Source organism: Psittacula echo (assembly GCF_963264785.1).
Source record: "Psittacula echo genome assembly, chromosome: 1".
NCBI classification, from domain to species: Eukaryota; Metazoa; Chordata; class Aves; order Psittaciformes; family Psittacidae; genus Psittacula; species Psittacula echo.
The window spans coordinates 135509057-135527815 of record NC_137735.1 but is presented as its reverse complement, the minus strand read 5'-3'; the positions used below and the strand labels follow the sequence as shown (position 1 = coordinate 135527815).

The 18759-nt window shown below is 39.5% G+C and overlaps 1 protein-coding gene across 1 annotated transcript in view; it reads left to right on the top strand.

The window, feature by feature from the left end:
• The window catches only part of FBXL13 (F-box and leucine rich repeat protein 13), a gene marked incomplete at both ends in the record, with an annotated part of 96787 nt that overhangs the window by 75854 nt on the left and 2174 nt on the right, over nt 1-18759 (top strand). Inside the window, 3 exons of the mRNA XM_080610252.1 lie at nt 1440-1523; nt 9115-9249; nt 13678-13841. Of these exons, the coding sequence (XP_080466378.1) occupies nt 1440-1523; nt 9115-9249; nt 13678-13841 (383 nt within the window). The remainder of the gene's footprint in view (nt 1-1439; nt 1524-9114; nt 9250-13677; nt 13842-18759) is intronic.

The following is an 18759-nucleotide window of genomic DNA, read 5'->3' as shown; positions in this document are numbered from 1 at the left end:
ATTAATGAATGCCTCAAAGGAAACCTTGATTTTCATTGAAAAAGAAAAATAGTTGTTCTGTGAATCAGTGTCACCTCCAGTCATACAAATTAATTCATAGCAGCATTAGTTGTCATGGATCTTCATAATATTCTTTAGTGTTTCATTACAAACTACATTAATGTGGTGTCACTTTTAAACAAGGAAAAATGCAAGAAGAAATTATGTCCATAAGGTCACACCTATCACTATCAGTCTCTGCTGTAAGAAACTCAGGTTCTGACATAAACCCATTTGGGGTTTAAATACATAACTGGCTTTTTGTCTTGCTCTGGTCAACAAGAAATTGGCTGCTGTAGATTTTCATAGAGCTGTTGAAAGTAACGCTCACCATGTAACTGCATCTGCTGAGGAAAATGCAAATGTCTTTGTTTTCAGAAATAGCCAGGGTTGCAAATCTCTTTCATTGTTCCATTTTGGTTTTATCCAGCCTGGGAGATTTCAGGAATTCACAAAATCTGAACTCCAGCCGCACTCTCCCAGCATTATCATTGCAGTCCACATCTGGATTCCAGACACTAGTTAGATGAGCTTATTTTTTCAAGATGATATTTCCTCTCTGTGCAGTGCTGTTCACTGCCTAATTGTAGATAATTTATTAACCATATGGACTAAAGTGATAACTTTGTTTTTCAGTAAAGTTTACTTTATTGGTATGAAGCACAGAGATGTTCTGCTGTGACTATCAAAATACATTCCACAAAATCAGCATTTAATTCTTAGATTAGAGAGTTTAGGATCAGAACCTGGTCCTGTTTCCTGATGTACAAGCAGTAAAAATCACAAAGCCTCTTTAGAGCCTTTTGCACTGCTAAAATAGCAATTTACCAATGTTTTCACCTCCCTGTTGTCTTCAATTTGGGGATTGTTCATGCACCTGTGGGTGTGATTGCACCATTTCAAACATTGTCTTGTACCACAGCTGTAGCCATAAAGACCTGACTGCTAAGCAAATCATAAAGGCAGCAATTTTAAGATATTATCATAGCAAATAGTGTTTTGTTCTTTCAACAAGAAAAAAAAATGCAAAAAGTTCTTTCAATCCCAAATTTTGGAGGAGATCTGTAAATGTGTTTTCCTTTATGAGAGTCCTGGTCTGTGTCCTGTGGGAGTATTTCACACCCTGCTACTCTTCTTCAGTTTCTGTCTTTCTGAACAGGTAGGAAAACCTAATTTTTGCCTTTTCAATTGAATTATTTCTCCAAAGAATTCTAAACCCTTGTACCTACTTCAAGCAAAAATAGGAGGTTAAACTATAAGCATTCTGCTGAGGACAATGTCTTAAAAGGTGCTGTAATTCTTAGAAGCTTTAATATACAGGCACCATATATTGACCATCTTGACATAATTACATATAATTTGCATGCATTGATTTTTAAGATTATCTGGACTTTTTTTAGGGTTTGAGGGCTCTTGGCTGCCGTGGAAAAATAAAGGAACTTTCTATATCAGAATGCAAAAACATCAGTGATACTGGGATTCAGGTAAAACTTCACCTCTTCTCTTGGTGGTTCCTGGGAGCCTCTCTATTTCTTATAATTAACCGTGTTCAAAACTGATCTTATTTCATTATTTATTCTTCATTACACTGTTCTACACTCTTGCTCAACTTCAATTTATTTCTGTATTTTCCTCATTTGTTCCATAAACTTTAATGCATCTTGAATCCTGCTTGACTCTGAAATTCACTCTACAGGAGCCTAAATTTCTAATGAATTGTACTGTGCAAACTGCGGTCTAAGTTGCTGGTGCCATTATTTCCTTTTTGCTGTGCAAATCCTTCACCAATGTCTATCTAAACCAAACGTTTCCTATCACTGGTTTTCAGGTTTTGCTTTCTGCTTCTTCAGTTACTGATTTGTTGAACGCCATATTTAGATGATGCAGCATGCCTAGCTCAATGGAATAGTTGAATTACTCCTAGTCTTGAATCTGGGGGTTGATCATGAACCTATAAGTGTGACTGCACCATTTCAAATGTTGGTTCCTCATGAGCTGCTGATACATTGCTACACATCATTATGTCTTGGTGACACAAAAATATGTCTAAATTTGCCTCTAAAGGCATATTTCTTACTAGCATAAATGGTATGATTACTGTTATAAAAATCCCCAAAATATATTTCAATAAGAAATGCATGTACATCTTCTCTAGATTGGATAGATGTCTTAGCCGTTTTATGGGAAAAATAACACAAATTGCACTGTGCCATTATTTGAATAAAACCTTTACAGAAGCATCAAATGAGTAATTTAGTCATATCTAATCAAACTAATGTCAAACTAATCTGCTAGAAAATGGACTACATGTATTTTAAGCTACTTGTTTGAAATACTGACTTCTTATTCTAAAAACTTCATCATGATCACAGCAAGACTTCGATTGAATCTTGCTAAACTTCTTTTTTTCCATTATTTTTCTTTTTAAAATTACATACAGTGGGTTTGAAATTTAAATATTGGATCTGTGCAATATTTTCATGGTTTAAGCCCAGGCCGTAAACTAGAACCATGCAGTTTCTACTCCCTGTCCCCCCAACCAGAGGGATGGGGAGGGGAATCAAAAGAATGTAACTCCCACGGGTTGAGATAAAAACAGTCCAGTAACTAAGGTATAACACAAATCACTACTGCTACCACCAATAATAATAATGATAAGAGAAATAACAAGGGAAGAGAATACGATACCGCCCGCCGGAAAAGAGCCCGACAGAGAAGAAGAGGACGTGCCCTTCCGGGGAACTCCCAGTTACATCCCTGGGCATGACATGCTGTGGTATGGAATACCTCTTTGGCTAGTTTGGGTCAGGTGTCCTGTCCCTGCTTCCTCCTGGCTTCTCCTCCTCCCTGGCAGAGCATGAGACTCACAAAGTCCTTGGTCAGGGTAAACATTCTGACCAGCAACTGAAAACATCAGCTTTATCAGTATTATTCCCAGGCCGAAAGTCAAAACCACAGCACTGCGCCAGCTATTAAGCAGGAGAAAAACTGACTGCTGCTGCTGCTGAACCCAGGACAAATATAAACCCAGATATTGTTCTTAAAATAGAAAGATTAGATTAAACCATGCATTTTTATAGTGTTCTGCTCTCATATTTAGCCTATGAGCTTAGAAATAATTTTTATAAAGTAATCACACAGGAAACTAATTAATTTGTATAAAGGCAACTTTCAGATAGAAGTTGCCACAAAAGCAGTTATTTACATGGATGATAACTTAAAAAAGTTACACAGTGAGAAACTACTCTCTCTTTTGCATAATCAGCAGCTATCACAGAGCTGTTAGTACTAACAAAAAATTTGAATTTCATTTTACAACGTTTATGGGTTTTTTAATATTTCTGCATACTGACTCTTGCTTTTGTTTAATGAGTGTCAACAATGAGACTTGCCCTCCAAACAGATGATGTACACTATCATAACAGCAGTAACTACACTTAGATGACTTATACTATTGTAGCAGTAGTAACTATATGCTAAATTCTGATTTATTAGTACTTATTCTCTTGTTTTGGTAAAATTAGTTATTTGGTGTTACTGTAATTCTTTTTATGGGTAAAGCATTGCACCTACACTGGAGAAGATGCAGAGAGGGTAATAGGGATGATCAGAGGCATGGTACAATCTCCATAAAAGGAACAGATAAGTAAGCAAGGAACCTGCAGTCTGGGAAGGAGGTGGTTGAGGGAATACATTGTGATCCCTTCAATCACAAGTGGCATGAAAAGGGTGGAAAGGGGTCAGTGTTTGCTGTTTACTTCATACATAATCTAGTGGACATGTAGTGAACCTAGTCTGAATATTCAGAATGAAGAAAAGTACAGTTTCTAAAATGTATACTTAAACTGTGAAATTCCTTATCCTTATCACAGGTTGTTTGAATTTTACCTAAATCCTTATGGAGATTTGACAAACTCAATGTAATCGCATGGATTCACTGCTGTGTTTCAGAAGAATATAAGAAATAAATACTAGTCAGTAACTTTGCAGTAGAAAAAAGAACCATCCATCTTTTCAGGAGGGAGAGAGGATTCACATCCAAATAAGAGCACTTTTTTCTGTAACTGAGAATTGTTCCTAGTCATATGTAACAGAATTGCTGAAGTCATGATTTTTTAATTGTATGAATTTCATGCCCATAAACAGTTGCAGATCATGAGGTTGTAGGTACAGGCAATGCCATCACATAATCCCAGTCTTCAGCTTCTACATTTTTTCCATTATAAAGCTGCAACATTCATCATTTTATTGCCATATATATAAGAATGAGTCAGTTGTTGCTGTACCACAAGGGATGCATCTGGATTGAATCTTATGACTCAACATACACATCAGGCCATTAGGATTTGCTTCTTTAGGAATAATTCTGACTTGCCTTTCGTGAATGTTCCATGTAAAAAAGTTCCATGTTTTTAACCAGAACAATGACCAAGTATGTATATCTTGTGTACCTCATGGAAAGTTGTGTAGTGCCAATGCTAGTGCTTTCAGAGGAGAATAATCACTTCTGCATTGTGCTGTGCTTATGGATAAGAAGCTATTTCAGTTGTCTTACCGCATAAAGTAAGTTCAAAAGACTATGGAAAAAGGAGTGTTTATTCTTTCCTTGTCTGACATACAAATTCAAACTTTTTGAGGAAGAAAGCAGCAGCAGGGTGTACATGCAGAAGTTAAAGAACCGTGTTGTCATGGGTCTAGAGAGGGCAGGAGAAAGAAGAGGTATGAAGTAACTCAAAACAAAATGGCAAGTCCTTTTTTGTAAATTGAATCTATAAATAACCTCTCATATGTTACGAGGTTATGGAAATTTGTAGAGAGTAACCCCATTGTATGCTGCATGACTTGGTTCTCCTTTGATTATATAAAGAATATTTAAATTACATGAAAAGAAAATGCGTATTAAGAGAGGTTTTCTAACACTGTGAAGGTAAATTGCTGAAAAGTTATAAAATAGCTAAGTAATATAACTGAAAACTATATAAACAGAAATAACATGGACTGTACAGTGTTAAGTGTTTTATTCATCCCCAGCCATTATAACAGTATGTAAATACTTATGTGATCACATATTTTTGTAAATAGGATCTTTGCTTATTCATAACTCAGGTAATGCTCACTTAATTAGCAGCAATTTAGCAGTTCATATTTCCTTTGATGGTTGTGTGTGTCTTCAGGCCTTATTTACACAGAATTACAATTGTGTAAATAAGTTAGAAAATGATATTTTTTCCTTCATATGGTATTCGATTCTTTGTAGTCTGAATGTTTTGCAAACATTGTTTATCTTCGCAACCTCTTCCATTATTTTCTTTATAGACATAGGATACAGAGATGAAGAAAGCAAACAAAGCTCTGTTCTCTTTTTTGCAAATATAATTTTAGTGCTCTTTGCAAAATAATGTTGGGGTAGACTTAAAGTTAAGAGCAAATTTAGAACCTAACTTTGAAGGGTATTTTAAATATGTCTGTAGGCAAACTATGCCAGTAAAAACAAGATAAACGTATCACACAGGCACTGAAATCTTGGCTTCAGCTTGTGTTACATACCCTAGCTGAGAATGTTGTGATTAAGCCATCGCATCTGAGTGCTAATTCTGAAGGGAGTGCAGTTTCTCTTATACATGAATAAAAACAGTTCAGTTACTGGGTTTAGAATGTTTCTGTATTACAGGTAACAAACAGCCTGTAGAGCTAAGATTGAAGTAGGAAAGGTACAGAAGCCAATTAATATAAATTCTGAATTGTCCACTGATGATTCTGAATTCTGGTCTATGAACCAAATTTCTGACTTAATAAGGGTTTTTGCATCTGTTTGGGTAAGATTCCTGAAAATCACACAGAATCATGTAATTTTTGATCATAACTAAGCTAACATTTTCCAGTGATCAGTCATACGTTACTGTCCGAGTTCCTGTTTTACGTGAGGAAAAACAAGTATGTGTCAGAGGCAATAATCTACAGGATTTTTTTCAGAATGATAAATATGTAATATTTGTGCATGATAGATATGTGGATTTGTGTGTCTCCATGTGCATGCACATGTGCTATTTATCCATGTGGTCTTTCGTCTGTTTACCTCAGGACTAATTCTTGAAAGTTTTGAAAAGCTTCATGCAACAGTGTTTGGTTTTTATCCACTCTACTACACAAGTATTTCCTTCTTTCCCCTACAGAGGTAGAATTTCCATTCCAGTAAATGACAAATTACACTGGCCTTAGGCCAAGATAAGCAGGCCTGGAAGATCAGCTCAGTGGCAAATTTAAGGCTTTTTACCATGGGTGGACATGACAAAAGATGGACATCACAGAAGATATTCTTACTGAAGCTAAAGCTTTGTTTGAGCTGCAGAATGTTCTGTGGTGTTCACATCGTGGCACTGTTAGGTGAAGAAATATGATTTTAGGTTGCTTGGTTCTTAACAATTCTGAAGGCTCTTGAATAGAAAGCTTCCACAAACACAAACTAGGGTCTACCTTCTCCTTCTTCTGTAGGCCTAAGTGGATGTTTTCAGGTTTGAAAAAGATTCAGGCCAAAAGGCAAAGAAAGCTCCAGAGTGCAAAAGGAGAAAAGTGTATTTTATGAATCTATGGGGCCTTTCATGGAAGTTTAATTAAAGCAATAAATGTTCATAGTATGATAAGTTATAACTACTCATGTTTCATGCAAAGCGATGTTTTTAGGTGGGATTCTCTGATGCTATTTAAAATATATACTTTAATGTGCATTTTGCCAAAAAATTTTATCCTTGTGATCACCTGCAAGAGGTGCAAGTGTCAAACGTAAGATGAAAAACACATGAACACATTGAGTTGGTTAAATTGTTCCTTTGGTCTTTTCAGTTGGTCTTGTAAAAGCAAACAAAGTATTTATGCAAAAATTTAAAACCTCATGTAGAAACTGGAATATCTTACTAGCAGTAGTAGTAAGAATAACACTGCCTTACACCTATTTATCACTTGCCATCTGCAGGTCACCAAAATGTTTTGTAAACAGCTCTTGCAATTTCATAATCTCCACTCCATTTTAAAAGCTCACTGAATGGTTTTGTCTGTTACTTTCTAAGATAGAATCATAGAATAGTCAGAGCTGGAAAGGACATTAAGATCATCAAGTTCCAACCCCCCTGCCATGGGCAGGGACACCTCACACTAAACCATCTCACCCAAGGCCTCATCCAACCTGGCCTTGAACACTGCCAGGGAGGGAGCATTCACAACTTCCCTGGGCAACCCATTCCAGTGTCTCACCACCCTCACAGGGAAGAATTTCTTCCTTAGATCCAATCTAAACTTCCCCTGTTTCAGTTTGAACCCGTTACCCCTTGTCCTGTCACTACAGTCCCTAATGAAGAGTCCCTCTTCAGCATCCTTGTAGGCCCCCTTCAGATACTGGAAGGCTGCTATGAGGTCTCCATGCAGCCTTCTCTTCTGCAGGCTGAACAGACCCAACTTTCTCAACCTGTCTCCATACGGGAGGTGCTCCAGTCCCCTGATCATCCTCGTGGCCCTCCTCTGCACTTGTTCCAACAGTTCCATGTCCTTTTTATGTTGAGGACACCAGAACTGCACACAATACCCTAAGTGAGGTCTCCCGAGAGCAGAGTAGAGGGGCAGGATCACCTCCTTCGCCCTGCTGGTCACGCTCCTCTTGATGCAGCCCAGGATACGGTTGGCTTTCTGGGCTGCGAGCGCACACTGAAGCCAGCTCATGTGAAGTTTCTCATCAACCAACACCCCCAAGTCCTTCTCTGCAGGGCTGCTCTGAATCTCTTCTCTGCCCAACCTGTAGCTGTGCCTGGGATTGCTCTGACCCAGGTGTAGGACCTTGCACTTGGCATGGTTAAACTTCATAAGGTTGGCATCAGCCCACCTCACAAGCGTGTCGAGGTCCCTCTGGATGGCATCCCTTCCCTCCGGCGTATCAACCGAACCACACAGCTTGGTGTCATTGGCAAACTTGCTGAGGGCGCACTCAATCCCACTGTCCATGTCACTGACAAAGATGTTGAACAAGACTGGTCCCAACACCGATGCCTGAGGGACACCACTCATTACCGGTCTCCAGCCGGACATCGAGCCATTGACCACAACTCTTTGCGTGCGGCCATCCAGCCAGTTCTTTATCCACCGAGTGGTCCACCCATCAAATTGATGTCTCTCCAATTTAGAGACAAGGATGTCATGTGGGACAGTGTCGAATGCTTTGCACAAGTCCAGGTTGATGAAATCAACTGCTCTACCCTGTCCATCAGTTCCATAGCCCAATCATAGAAGGCCACAAAATTGGTCAGGCAGATGATCTGTTTTACAGGGTGTACAAAAAAGCAAATTTTTTGAGTTACAAAAGTGCTGGGATTTAAGTCAGTAGGATCTGCAGGTGCTTATTCACCCCGAAAATGAGGGTAGAAATTGTAGTCCACAGGTATCGCAGCAGGAAGTGCAGGGCATTTCAGCCACGGTTAACTAGCCTGAACTCTACAGAGCAAATCAGAACCCAGAACTCCTGAGTGATAGTCCTGAGATTCTTACCCATTGCTTTCTAAGAAAAGAATATAATTTATACAGATACAGATATTTCTTCATTTAAAATAAAACAAAGCAAAACAAAAAAACCCTAAAAACCACAAAAAACACACACAAAAAACCAAACAAAAAAAAAAAGAGAGAGAAAAGTTAATCTACACAAAAATGGATATTTTCAGAGAGTAGAAAAACAAACGTATTTGGGGTTAGTCCTTTAGGCACAAACCCTTATGTTGTGGGTTGTGTTCAATCTAAAGAATACAAATTCAACATATTTTAATATATACAGTGGAACTTACATGAATGTTAGTCTAATGAACACATAGCATAATATATAAGCAATGGGAAACAGCTTCTCAATGCATCTCTTCTTTTTCTAGTGACAGTCACAGCCAATGGCTGAATGTCATCACTACTAAATAATGTCATCACTACTAGAAAACTAAAATGCCTGGAGTGGATCAAAGGATTGATGTAAATGTATTGTAAATTAAGAAAAAACAGAGTAGGCATGTCATCTAAGGATGATTGGTTGGTTTGTCCCTCTTTCAGGAGTTCTGCAAGGGCACAAAATACCTGGAACACTTCCATGTCTCCTGCTGCCCTCAGCTGACAGATGAAGCTGTGAAGACATTGGCATTTCACTGCCAGGGGCTAACATCAGTCAACCTAGCAGGTTGTCCAAAGGTATGGGTAAGAAATGGGGCATTAGTTTGGGCATTGCTATTGCAAAGAAGTACTTAGTGTTTCCTTCAGAAATACGACCTACTGGCATCTGTGTCTTTGTCACAATTCTACGCTATACTCAACTCATTTATAAGTCAGAGCTGAAGTTCAGCTGACTTTCCATGAGTTTGAAGTTGTGAGGTTGGCTCATGAGAGTGTTTGGCGTTCTTCTAATGGCTGCAGTTACATGAAGGTGTCTGTGCTGTATCAGACTTAAGTTTGTCTCTCCAGGGGCTGACATCTAGGGAAGGGTGAAGAGAGAAATGCTTTTAGTGACACTTCCTGCAAGTACTCTCTAAGCTTCTGATGGTTTGGGTGCTTCTGAAGTGTGGTGTCTTTGTTTTAATAACTCTTGATATTTTCACTCTTTCTGAACCCAGGTACAGCATAAACTGGGACATGAGAACTTCATAACTATGGCTTTATGGAATCATTAGAATGGTTTGGTTTGGAAGGGACCTTCAAAAGTTATCTGCTCCAACTCCCCTGCAAGGAGGAGGGACGTCTTAAACTACATCAGGTTGCACAGAACCACATCCAGCCTGGCCTTCAATGTCTCCAGGGATGGTGCATCCACCACCTCTCTGATCAATCTGTGCCAGGATTTTACCACCCTTGTTGTAAAGAATTTGGCAGGGTAGTGGCTACTTTGAATATAGTAATAGTGCCTAAAAAGCTGATGCACTCAGGTGTAAATCCATGATTAATTATTTTGAAGATTCTAAGCCTAAGAAATTAAGTTCTTTGGAAAATAAAGTGATGAGGTAGTTGGGTAGCATACCTACAGAGGAGAGTCTTCCACAGGCTCAGGCTGCTTTTTTACAGTCAGTGGAGAGAAGTGTTCCTACACTCAGGAAACCTTTTCTCAGTGCTTTGAGAAGCCCTCTCTACTGACTACTAGAAGGATACTCAGAATAATAGTCATCCCAGGGATATATCAATATTCCCTTCATATCCAAGTTAATGTGACAGTTTTGGTAGTGGTTCCCAGTGTCACCAGTGTGCTTTGTTGAGTCTGATGTAGTGTATTGTTTTTAGGAGGTATTTATTACCAATAAACCAATGGGCAGTTGCAGCCATTTTCAAGTAACTAACATCTCTCCAGGACAGCTGCCTAAATAATTTTCATTCAGGATGTCCATATACCCCCAAACCCCTCTCAATTATTTCCAGATATTACTCTATTTAGATTAAGATTCATCTATAGTGAAACATAGTTCCTCTTTACCATGAGCTTATACTGCAGCATTTCTGTTTCCTAGTTTTTTATATAATTTCTTTTTTATTAAAGTCTCACATCTCAATTATCATTTTCCTGTATCAGAATGTGTGTTCCTTTTTGAAATCAGTGCTGTTATAAAGGCCTAAATCTTCTTTCCTGTACTTTCTGACTTAATATGTCTGTCTTTTGTGCATTTAGTTATTTCTATGCTTTTAAGTATTTTATTTAATACCAACAAACAAAGACTCACTGCAGTTTGGCAATAAGCTTCAAATGCAATTTTTAAAATGCTGATTTATTCTTTTTAATTTAATAGAAATACTTGTGGTGATGTTGCTTCATCACTCTCAAGTGAGCAGAACAATTTTCTCCTCAGTTTTGGGAAAGTTCATTTTGAACTATTCTTTAAAATTTCACCATACTTATTGGACAATTTCCCTCTTTATCCCACTGAAGTGCCCATGTCCTTTTTCCTTCCGCAACGTTTGAAGCCATTGCTTGTCCCTGCCTTCCTCCTCTCCAGCACCCACCTCCATAACCCTTGACTATCCTTTCAGCCCTCTTATTTGCTGCAGTGGCTGAACACAGCCACCTAGCTAAGTAGTTTGAGATGACTTGGCTGACTGCTTAGCCAGCCCAAAATTACAGAGGCTTTGATCAAGTTGTTTGCCTTCCAAAGGTTCACAAGGGTCTCAGCTTCTAGGCCAAAATCTACAGGCTGTGTTTCAGACCTGATAGGCCAGGAAAGTTGCTCCATGTCTTGCAATAGTCTTGGGTTTGTATCTTACTGTTACCTACTGCACATCATTAATTGTTATATATATGGGTCTCAAACTCCTGTATCCTTCACTTTTAGACGGATATTAATCTGTTTTTCCATAATAACAGCGATAATAGAGATTGTGCATGAAGATCTTCCCAAGGGAATTGAAGTTAGGTAGTGTTGCAACCAGTCTTCTCTGCCATGCTTTCCACTTCACCATATGTACTAACACAGGAAAACAAATCAAAACAAATGGCAATAAATACATTTAGGCTGGAAATTGGAAGAGTTTCTGGTTATCAGAGCAGTGATTTGTAAACCAACATCCTTGGAAGGGAGACCGGGGCAAAGTATTAATGTTAGGATGGCTCTTAGTAAGGGAATGAACTGGGTCATATTTTGTAGTTCGTGCAAATGGGAACAAGAAGTAGACTCAGTGACCTAGTAATCTTCCTCCAACACTTTGTTCCAAGATGGTCTTTTCTGTAAATGGTTATAAAGCCAATCTGTTAACTGCTAATACCCTACCATTTTGAGAAAAGAACATCAAGATTCTTCATAATAAACCTACACTGGGTTTACAAGTCTTTTTCTGACTTGAATCCAGCTTGCAACTCCACAAAATGAGATGAGTACACCTGTGGATGTTAAAAGTAATGGGTCTTTAAAATCCTTTGGCAATCTCTAGCATAAATTGAGGGGATCCAGCTGCTGAGAAGGGAAATATTTTCCGCTCAGAGACTGTTTAAAATGGTCAAGAGATTAAAGTAAGAATGAACCTGTTCCAAAGGATAAATGTCAGTATGTCTGACACTCATGTCCTGCAGCATCAGCTATATTATATTAAAAATAAGAATTGCAAACAAACATCATAGCAAGAGAACATGCAAAAAAAATCAATATAGAAATCCATGCCCATTAAGAACGTGTTGGCATGTGCTGTGCAGGTTACTCTAAAATTAGAAGAGCTTACTACTTTAATCATATCTACTAGAGCAAATTAATTGTCTTTGTACAAGCTCCACTGGCTTTAGTGAAAGTTCAGTGAGCCTCTTGTCATGTTTCTGCATACCTAGGACAAGTACATGGCATTTTGCAAATGCTGATACTGTAAAATACTCAGCAGTGTGGTTCTGAGCCTTACTCAAGGAATGAGCCTGATTCAAGAGTAATTCCTATTTCACAGGAAAAAAATGAAGTTGCTGTGGGAAACATATCCTATACATGAAAAAATACAGCAAGAATTGAAAATAAATCTCTGCAAACAGCAAAGTTCTAAAGGCACAGTTTGATGGACAATGAGTTCTGTAATTCAGTCCTGTAAAGGCAATAGGATTGAGTATACGATGAATGTAGATTTCTCTTAAATGCTGATCACTGACTTCAGAGTCGGCAACTTCTTTTTATTTCAATAGGAATATTAATCTATTTATTAATCTTTCAATCTATTTATTAATCTATTGCAGGTTTTAATATTGAGCATATAGCTAAATCTGGAATAAACAAAGCACAGAATTACTTATGTATTCCAGGAGGACTGCGTCATGAGATAGATAGTGTGCTAATCTTCTCTTCCACAGCCCAACTTCTCAGCTTCAGCTTGCCTCCTTGTCCCTTTAGATTCCCATGAGATTGGCTGTTTAGTGCAAATGGAACCCTCATCTCTCTTTCCATTCCACTCCACTGATTTTAATCAAGTATCTTTAAAAGGTCTTTTGTATGTCCCCTCTTGATTTTTGGTCCTGAGTAAGCAAGGTAATTAAAGTATGTGCGTAATGTATTCTTAACTGTTTCTGTTGAGGTCACTGGAGCCATTAAATAGCTCATGGACCTTGAAGACTCCGTGTCTCATGTTCTCCTCAAATACAACTTTCAGTACTAATGGCAATGAGTGTCAGTTCAGACAAATTGAATTGTGAGGTGAAACTGAGCAGCTTCAGAGCTGAAGAAAAACAGCTGTACCTTAAAAAGGTCTTGGTGTGAGACACTCATTTGTAACAAAGAACTGAGATACAAAACTGATATAACTAAATTATAAGTGCAGCCTAATAGTTTAGAGAGAGCAACGTAACGGCAGGTAAGGCTTAAATGTGCTACCTGCAAAATTATGACATTGGGAAAGTTAAACCACTCAGATTAGGTAAAAAACATCCCACAGTACTTTAGACTGTTCTGGAATCATGGGTAACTAATGCCTAGTGTCCTGATATTTAAATCACACCTTCTGTAGAGCTTCTTGCAGAGAGATTCAGAATTCTGTTGTGCCAGAGACTCCATTTCCACAAAGTATTTTCAAACACAGTTTCATAGTTTCCCCGCAAATAGGACACTGAAATTGTGCTCCTTTTTTTCTCCCTCTCAATTAGTCAGTAATCTTCTCTGTGTCTTGTTGCTTCATTTACAGATGACTGATACCTGTATCAAATACTTGGCTGCAGCCTGCCGTTATCTCCACTTCTTGGATGTCTCTGGTTGCATTCATCTTACTGACAAAGCACTGAAGTATCTTTGGAAAGGCTGTCAGCAACTCCAAGTTCTCAAGATGCTGTTCTGTAGAAATATTACCAAGTAAGAGAATATTTCCTAATCTTAAATCAGAGGTGGTTGTAAATCCAAAACCATGGGCTTTTTCCTTCACTGGCATCACAGTGCCATGCTTGATATCTAGCTTGAGCCATCTTGCTCCTTTGTTTAGGGGTGTCCACATTGCTGCCTTAGGATTACTGTGGCGTGGTGTGGATATCTCCATATTCTAGTGTCAGACACAAGTGAAGAGAAACAGGGACCCCATCTATATTTATGGCAATCAATGTCCTCTTAGGGAAGTTTCTGCAGATGCAGGATATCACCTCAAGAGCACATGAGAACTTGAGGGAGAGAGCCAGACTGGACCCGATGCAAGCCATCCCATGCAAAGCCATTGCACTATGTGCTTGAGCTCACTCTGAGGACATGTGGAAGCCTGCTGCCCAGGGGCTGAATGTCAGTATACAGCAGAAGTAAATGTGATCCTGGGCTCAAAATACATCATGGTTACAGTGAATGAGACAAGGTATCATAAGCAGAGTTTCATGAAGTACAAGTGAAACATTTGTTATGCATCTACAATTCGGAAAAACAGGTCATTGATCACAACTAATTACCCCAGCTTCCCTACTAGTGTAAATGGACTGAGTCTCCTGATTCCCCATGATATTTAAAAGCCATTCAGTTCTGGTCAGGTTTAGAATCATAGAATCATTTCATAGAATGTCTCAAGTTGGAAGGGACCTGTAATGATCATCAGGTCCAACTCCCTGCTCCTTGCAGGACAACCTAAAACTGAACCATATGACTGAAAGCATCATCCAGATGCTCCTTGACAGACTTGGTGCTCTCACAGCTTCCCCTGGACAGCCTGTTCCAGTGAAGGACCTTTTCCTGATGTCCAGTCTGAAATTCCCAGATGCAGCTTGTTTCTATTTCCTTATGTCCTATCACTGGTCACCAGAGAGAGGAGACCAGCACCTCCACTGTCCCTCTTGAGAAAGTTGTGGACACACTGACAGTTTGATGGCTATTTGCTATTGAGGCACACAGCTCATTCTGCAAAAGATATTTCAAATACATTTAATCTCCTCATAACTTTCCTCAAGGGATTTACCTTTACCCCCGGATTACTGTTGTTCACTTGCTTTTTCTATGACTTCCTATCTCTGTTTAGAGCAGTAAACACTGCGTCATGCCTTCCAGGCTTTGGTTGCTTGTACATCTTCCCATGGAGGTGAGAAGTAGTAGGAACAGAAATCTGTGAGTTCCAGTTAAGTTTGCGAGCCATGATCAAAGAGCTGGCATGGCTTCTCAGAAAACCGCCTTTGCGGTGTGACACAGGGTGATGCCTCTGCCTCAGAGTCCCACATGCAATGGCTTCTCCAAACGTCTTTATTAAACCCTTCTGACTCAGCCAAGGAATTTCCCAACCACTTATTTTTTACTGTAAAGAAAGCCCTGGAGAGTTATGGCTCTTTGCAAAACAGAACCATGAGACACACATCTCCACCCAGCGTTATCTTTGCCCTTTTTATAATATTGTGATTTTTGGAAATAGGCAAGCTTTACCAGTTTTGCTTTCCTGAGCCTGACATCCTGATATGGGACAGTGGATGGCTCTTTTCTTTGCCAGCGTCATTCTCTAATTCTTAGCACCATACGTTCAATGATAGGAAAATCCCACCCGGTGCCATTTGAGTCTGGGACAAAAGCTATCAGGTGATTGATCATGTTGAGTAATTCAGCACTGGAGATCTTTCACTTGTTCCTTCTAACAGGTCTGAAGAGCCTTCCTAGACCAGGGCAGGCTGCAGAATAGACTGACCACATCAAGATCCGAGTGGCTTTGCAATCACATTCTAAATTGTCATTACATAGAATGAGATTGGGGGTTGACCTGCTGGAAAGTAGTGTAGGGGAGAGGGACCTGGGGGTCCTAGTGGACGGCAGGATGACCATGAGCCAACACTGTGCCCTTGTGGCCAAGAAGGCCAATGGCATCCTGGGGTGTATTAGAAGGGGGGTGGTCAGTAGGTCGAGAGAGGTCCTCCTTCCCCTCTACTCTGCCCTGGTGAGACTGCATCTGGAATATTGTGTCCAGTTCTGGGCCCCTCAGTTCAAGAAGGACAGGGACCTGCTGGAGAGAGTCCAGCGCAGGGCAACTAAGATGATTAAGGGAGTGGAGCATCTCCCTTATGAGGAAAGGCTGAGGGAGCTGGCTCTCTATAGTTTGGAGAAGAGGAGACTGAGGGGTGACCTCATCAATGTTTACAAATATGTAAAGGGTGAGTGTCAGGATGATGGAGCTAGGCTTTTCTCAGTGATGTCCAGTGATAGGACAAGGGGTAATGGTTGTAAACTGGAGCATAAGAGGTTCCATGTGAACATCAGGAAAAACTTCTTTACTGAGAGTGACAGAGCCCTAGAACAGGTTGCCCAGGGGGGTTGTGGAGTCTCCTACGTTGGAGATATTCAAGGCCCGGCTGGACAAGTTCCTGTGTGATGTACTCTAGGTTACCCTGCTCTTGCAGGGGGGTTGGACTAGATGATCTTCTGAGGTCTCTTCCAACCCTTGGGATTCTGGGATTCTGTGATATTCAGAAAACAAAAGGGCGTTCACAGCTCGATGCAGAGATATTCCACATCCTGGATGTGTCATACTTTAGAAAAATCTATTTTTTATTGTAATTCAAGGCTGTTATTGCAAAGATGATAAAAAAATATCTTCTGCCAATAGCTACTCAGTAAACAACAGCAGTGATTCTAAAGCTACTCATCTTGGAGTAGCTTTTCAGTGATATCAAAAGCAATGACAGTGCTGTCACTGATATGTCACAATGTAATTTTATAAGACTGTATTTCATTCACAACCTGTATGCTTTTAGTAACCACAGATGGTCAGAAAAATGAACACTAGGGCCTGATTCTCTATTTCAGACCAACTCTTAAAACCTTATTCAGGTTCTTAGATTTTCACAGGATGTAGAGAAATGCTGGCTTCAGGTGTAATTCACGCTCTGCAGGTGTGAAACCTACAGTTCAGAGACATTTCATTCCCTCTTTAAGGAGATGGAAGAGGACATCTATGTAGAAATCAATTTAATCTGGAGAACTAAACATGCTAGTGGTTTAGGTTCTCAATAAGGAATAGAAGAAATGTGGTTTTAGTTTAAAGTTGCCCTACAAAATCTATGAATCATATATACTTCATTTTGCCAAAGGAATTCCCCATTGTTTACTATTAAATACTATCCAGTCCTAGCAGACACGTCTTATAGACTGAGCCTTGCAAATACTGAGACATATCTCTTGCATGGTGTCACATTCAGTTTTACTGTTTCGTTAGATTGAAATAGAAAACATATGGAGCCACAAAGTTCTTTGTTTCAGTCCAGTGAAGCTTCATAGGAAACAGTTACGAGTGTATAAATTGTCCATTCTTTCCAGTATCAGGTAGCATTCGTGACTGTATTTGCCAACATTCCAGCCTGGTTCCAAGTTTATTAAATGTTAGAATAAAAAAAGGTCTATGGGCCTGATTGCTGCATATTTCTATATCCAGAGGCTAATGACCTTTAGATTAATGCAGTTTCTAAATGCCACAAAGATTGATGGATAAACTACCTGTGAGAGTATGTGATACTGGTGCAGATGATTTCTTCTGCTAGAGGAAAGGAAAGCTAACTGCCTCTTAAACTGTGCCTTCTGTAGGAAAAGGTTGTACCGGTTCTGATTCACTTGGGACTAATCCTACAAGGAATAACACAGTGGCATCTTTAGAGAAACACTTCCCTGTAAAACATTCTCCTTACACTTCAGAACACAAACACCGTTTGAAGTCAGCTCCAGTGCTGAGAGGTGTGGAGCTCTATTAACATTCTGGGTGCAAAATGAGAACGGGAATCTTCCATTGCCTGAGAAGCCAGGCCTGAGCTCTCACCAAACTGCAGCTCGTCCCTAACAGTTTGGGTTCCACCAAAGGTTGTTCTTGGAAAGCAAAATTAGATGCTTCCTTCTTGCTTGTCCACACAAATATGAAAGCAGCTTTTTCTTTTAAACTCATGACTACTCTGTTAACAAGTGACTCATCAACAAATACGGCTGCAATTTTTGCCTTTTAAAAGGAAATGACACTGGGCTGTAGTAGCTACAGCACATTTGTCTTTTGGAGAACATTCTGGTATTTGTTTCGTTGAATTGTCATTGTGTTTTCTGATAGCTGATGTTGGTTAAAAAGGAGATTGCAAGAACTCTTTTTTGAATAGCAGAATTTCTTAGGTGTTATCCAAATATTCAGGTGTTAAACCAGGAAGGATATGGGAGTCCAACACACATGTAAAGAGAAATGAAGACAGCCTGCACCTCATTTGGTAAAGGACTAAGAATAATTACTTTTAAGTTTTCTCTTGAGGAAGCAACAAAAATATCATAGTACTGGCTTCTCCCTGACTGCAAATCACTCTTCAGAAGGGATATGGAGGCTCCTGGAGTGCCATGTTTGAGCCATTGTGTGCACTTGAACTGGATGCCATCAAATGATAATACTGCTGCAGCCAACATAGACTTCAGAATACATCAGATTTGATGGGCTCTTATCACTTCGTGTAACCTGGAGCATGCCTGCAGAACCCTTCATGCTTTTCCCGTTAGCTGCCTGCTCCCCTTGCTTCTTCAGCTTTATTTCCTCTGCAGTGGCATTACAAACAGTCCTCTCATGTTTAAGTTTTTATTTTCCATTACCTTTTACTCTTGATTGGGTTTTGGAATCTCATCTCAGAGAGTCCTGTTCAAACCCTCTGCTTTTTGTTATGACTGACCCAGTCAAACACTTCTGAATTTTGGAGTGGCTCAGGATGCAGACTGTGATGCAGAGCTGTATTTCCTACCTACCCCCTCTCAGTAAAAGGGATTGAAACTTTGGGTAAGGATCCAATTATATACTCCAGTGCTGCTCAAG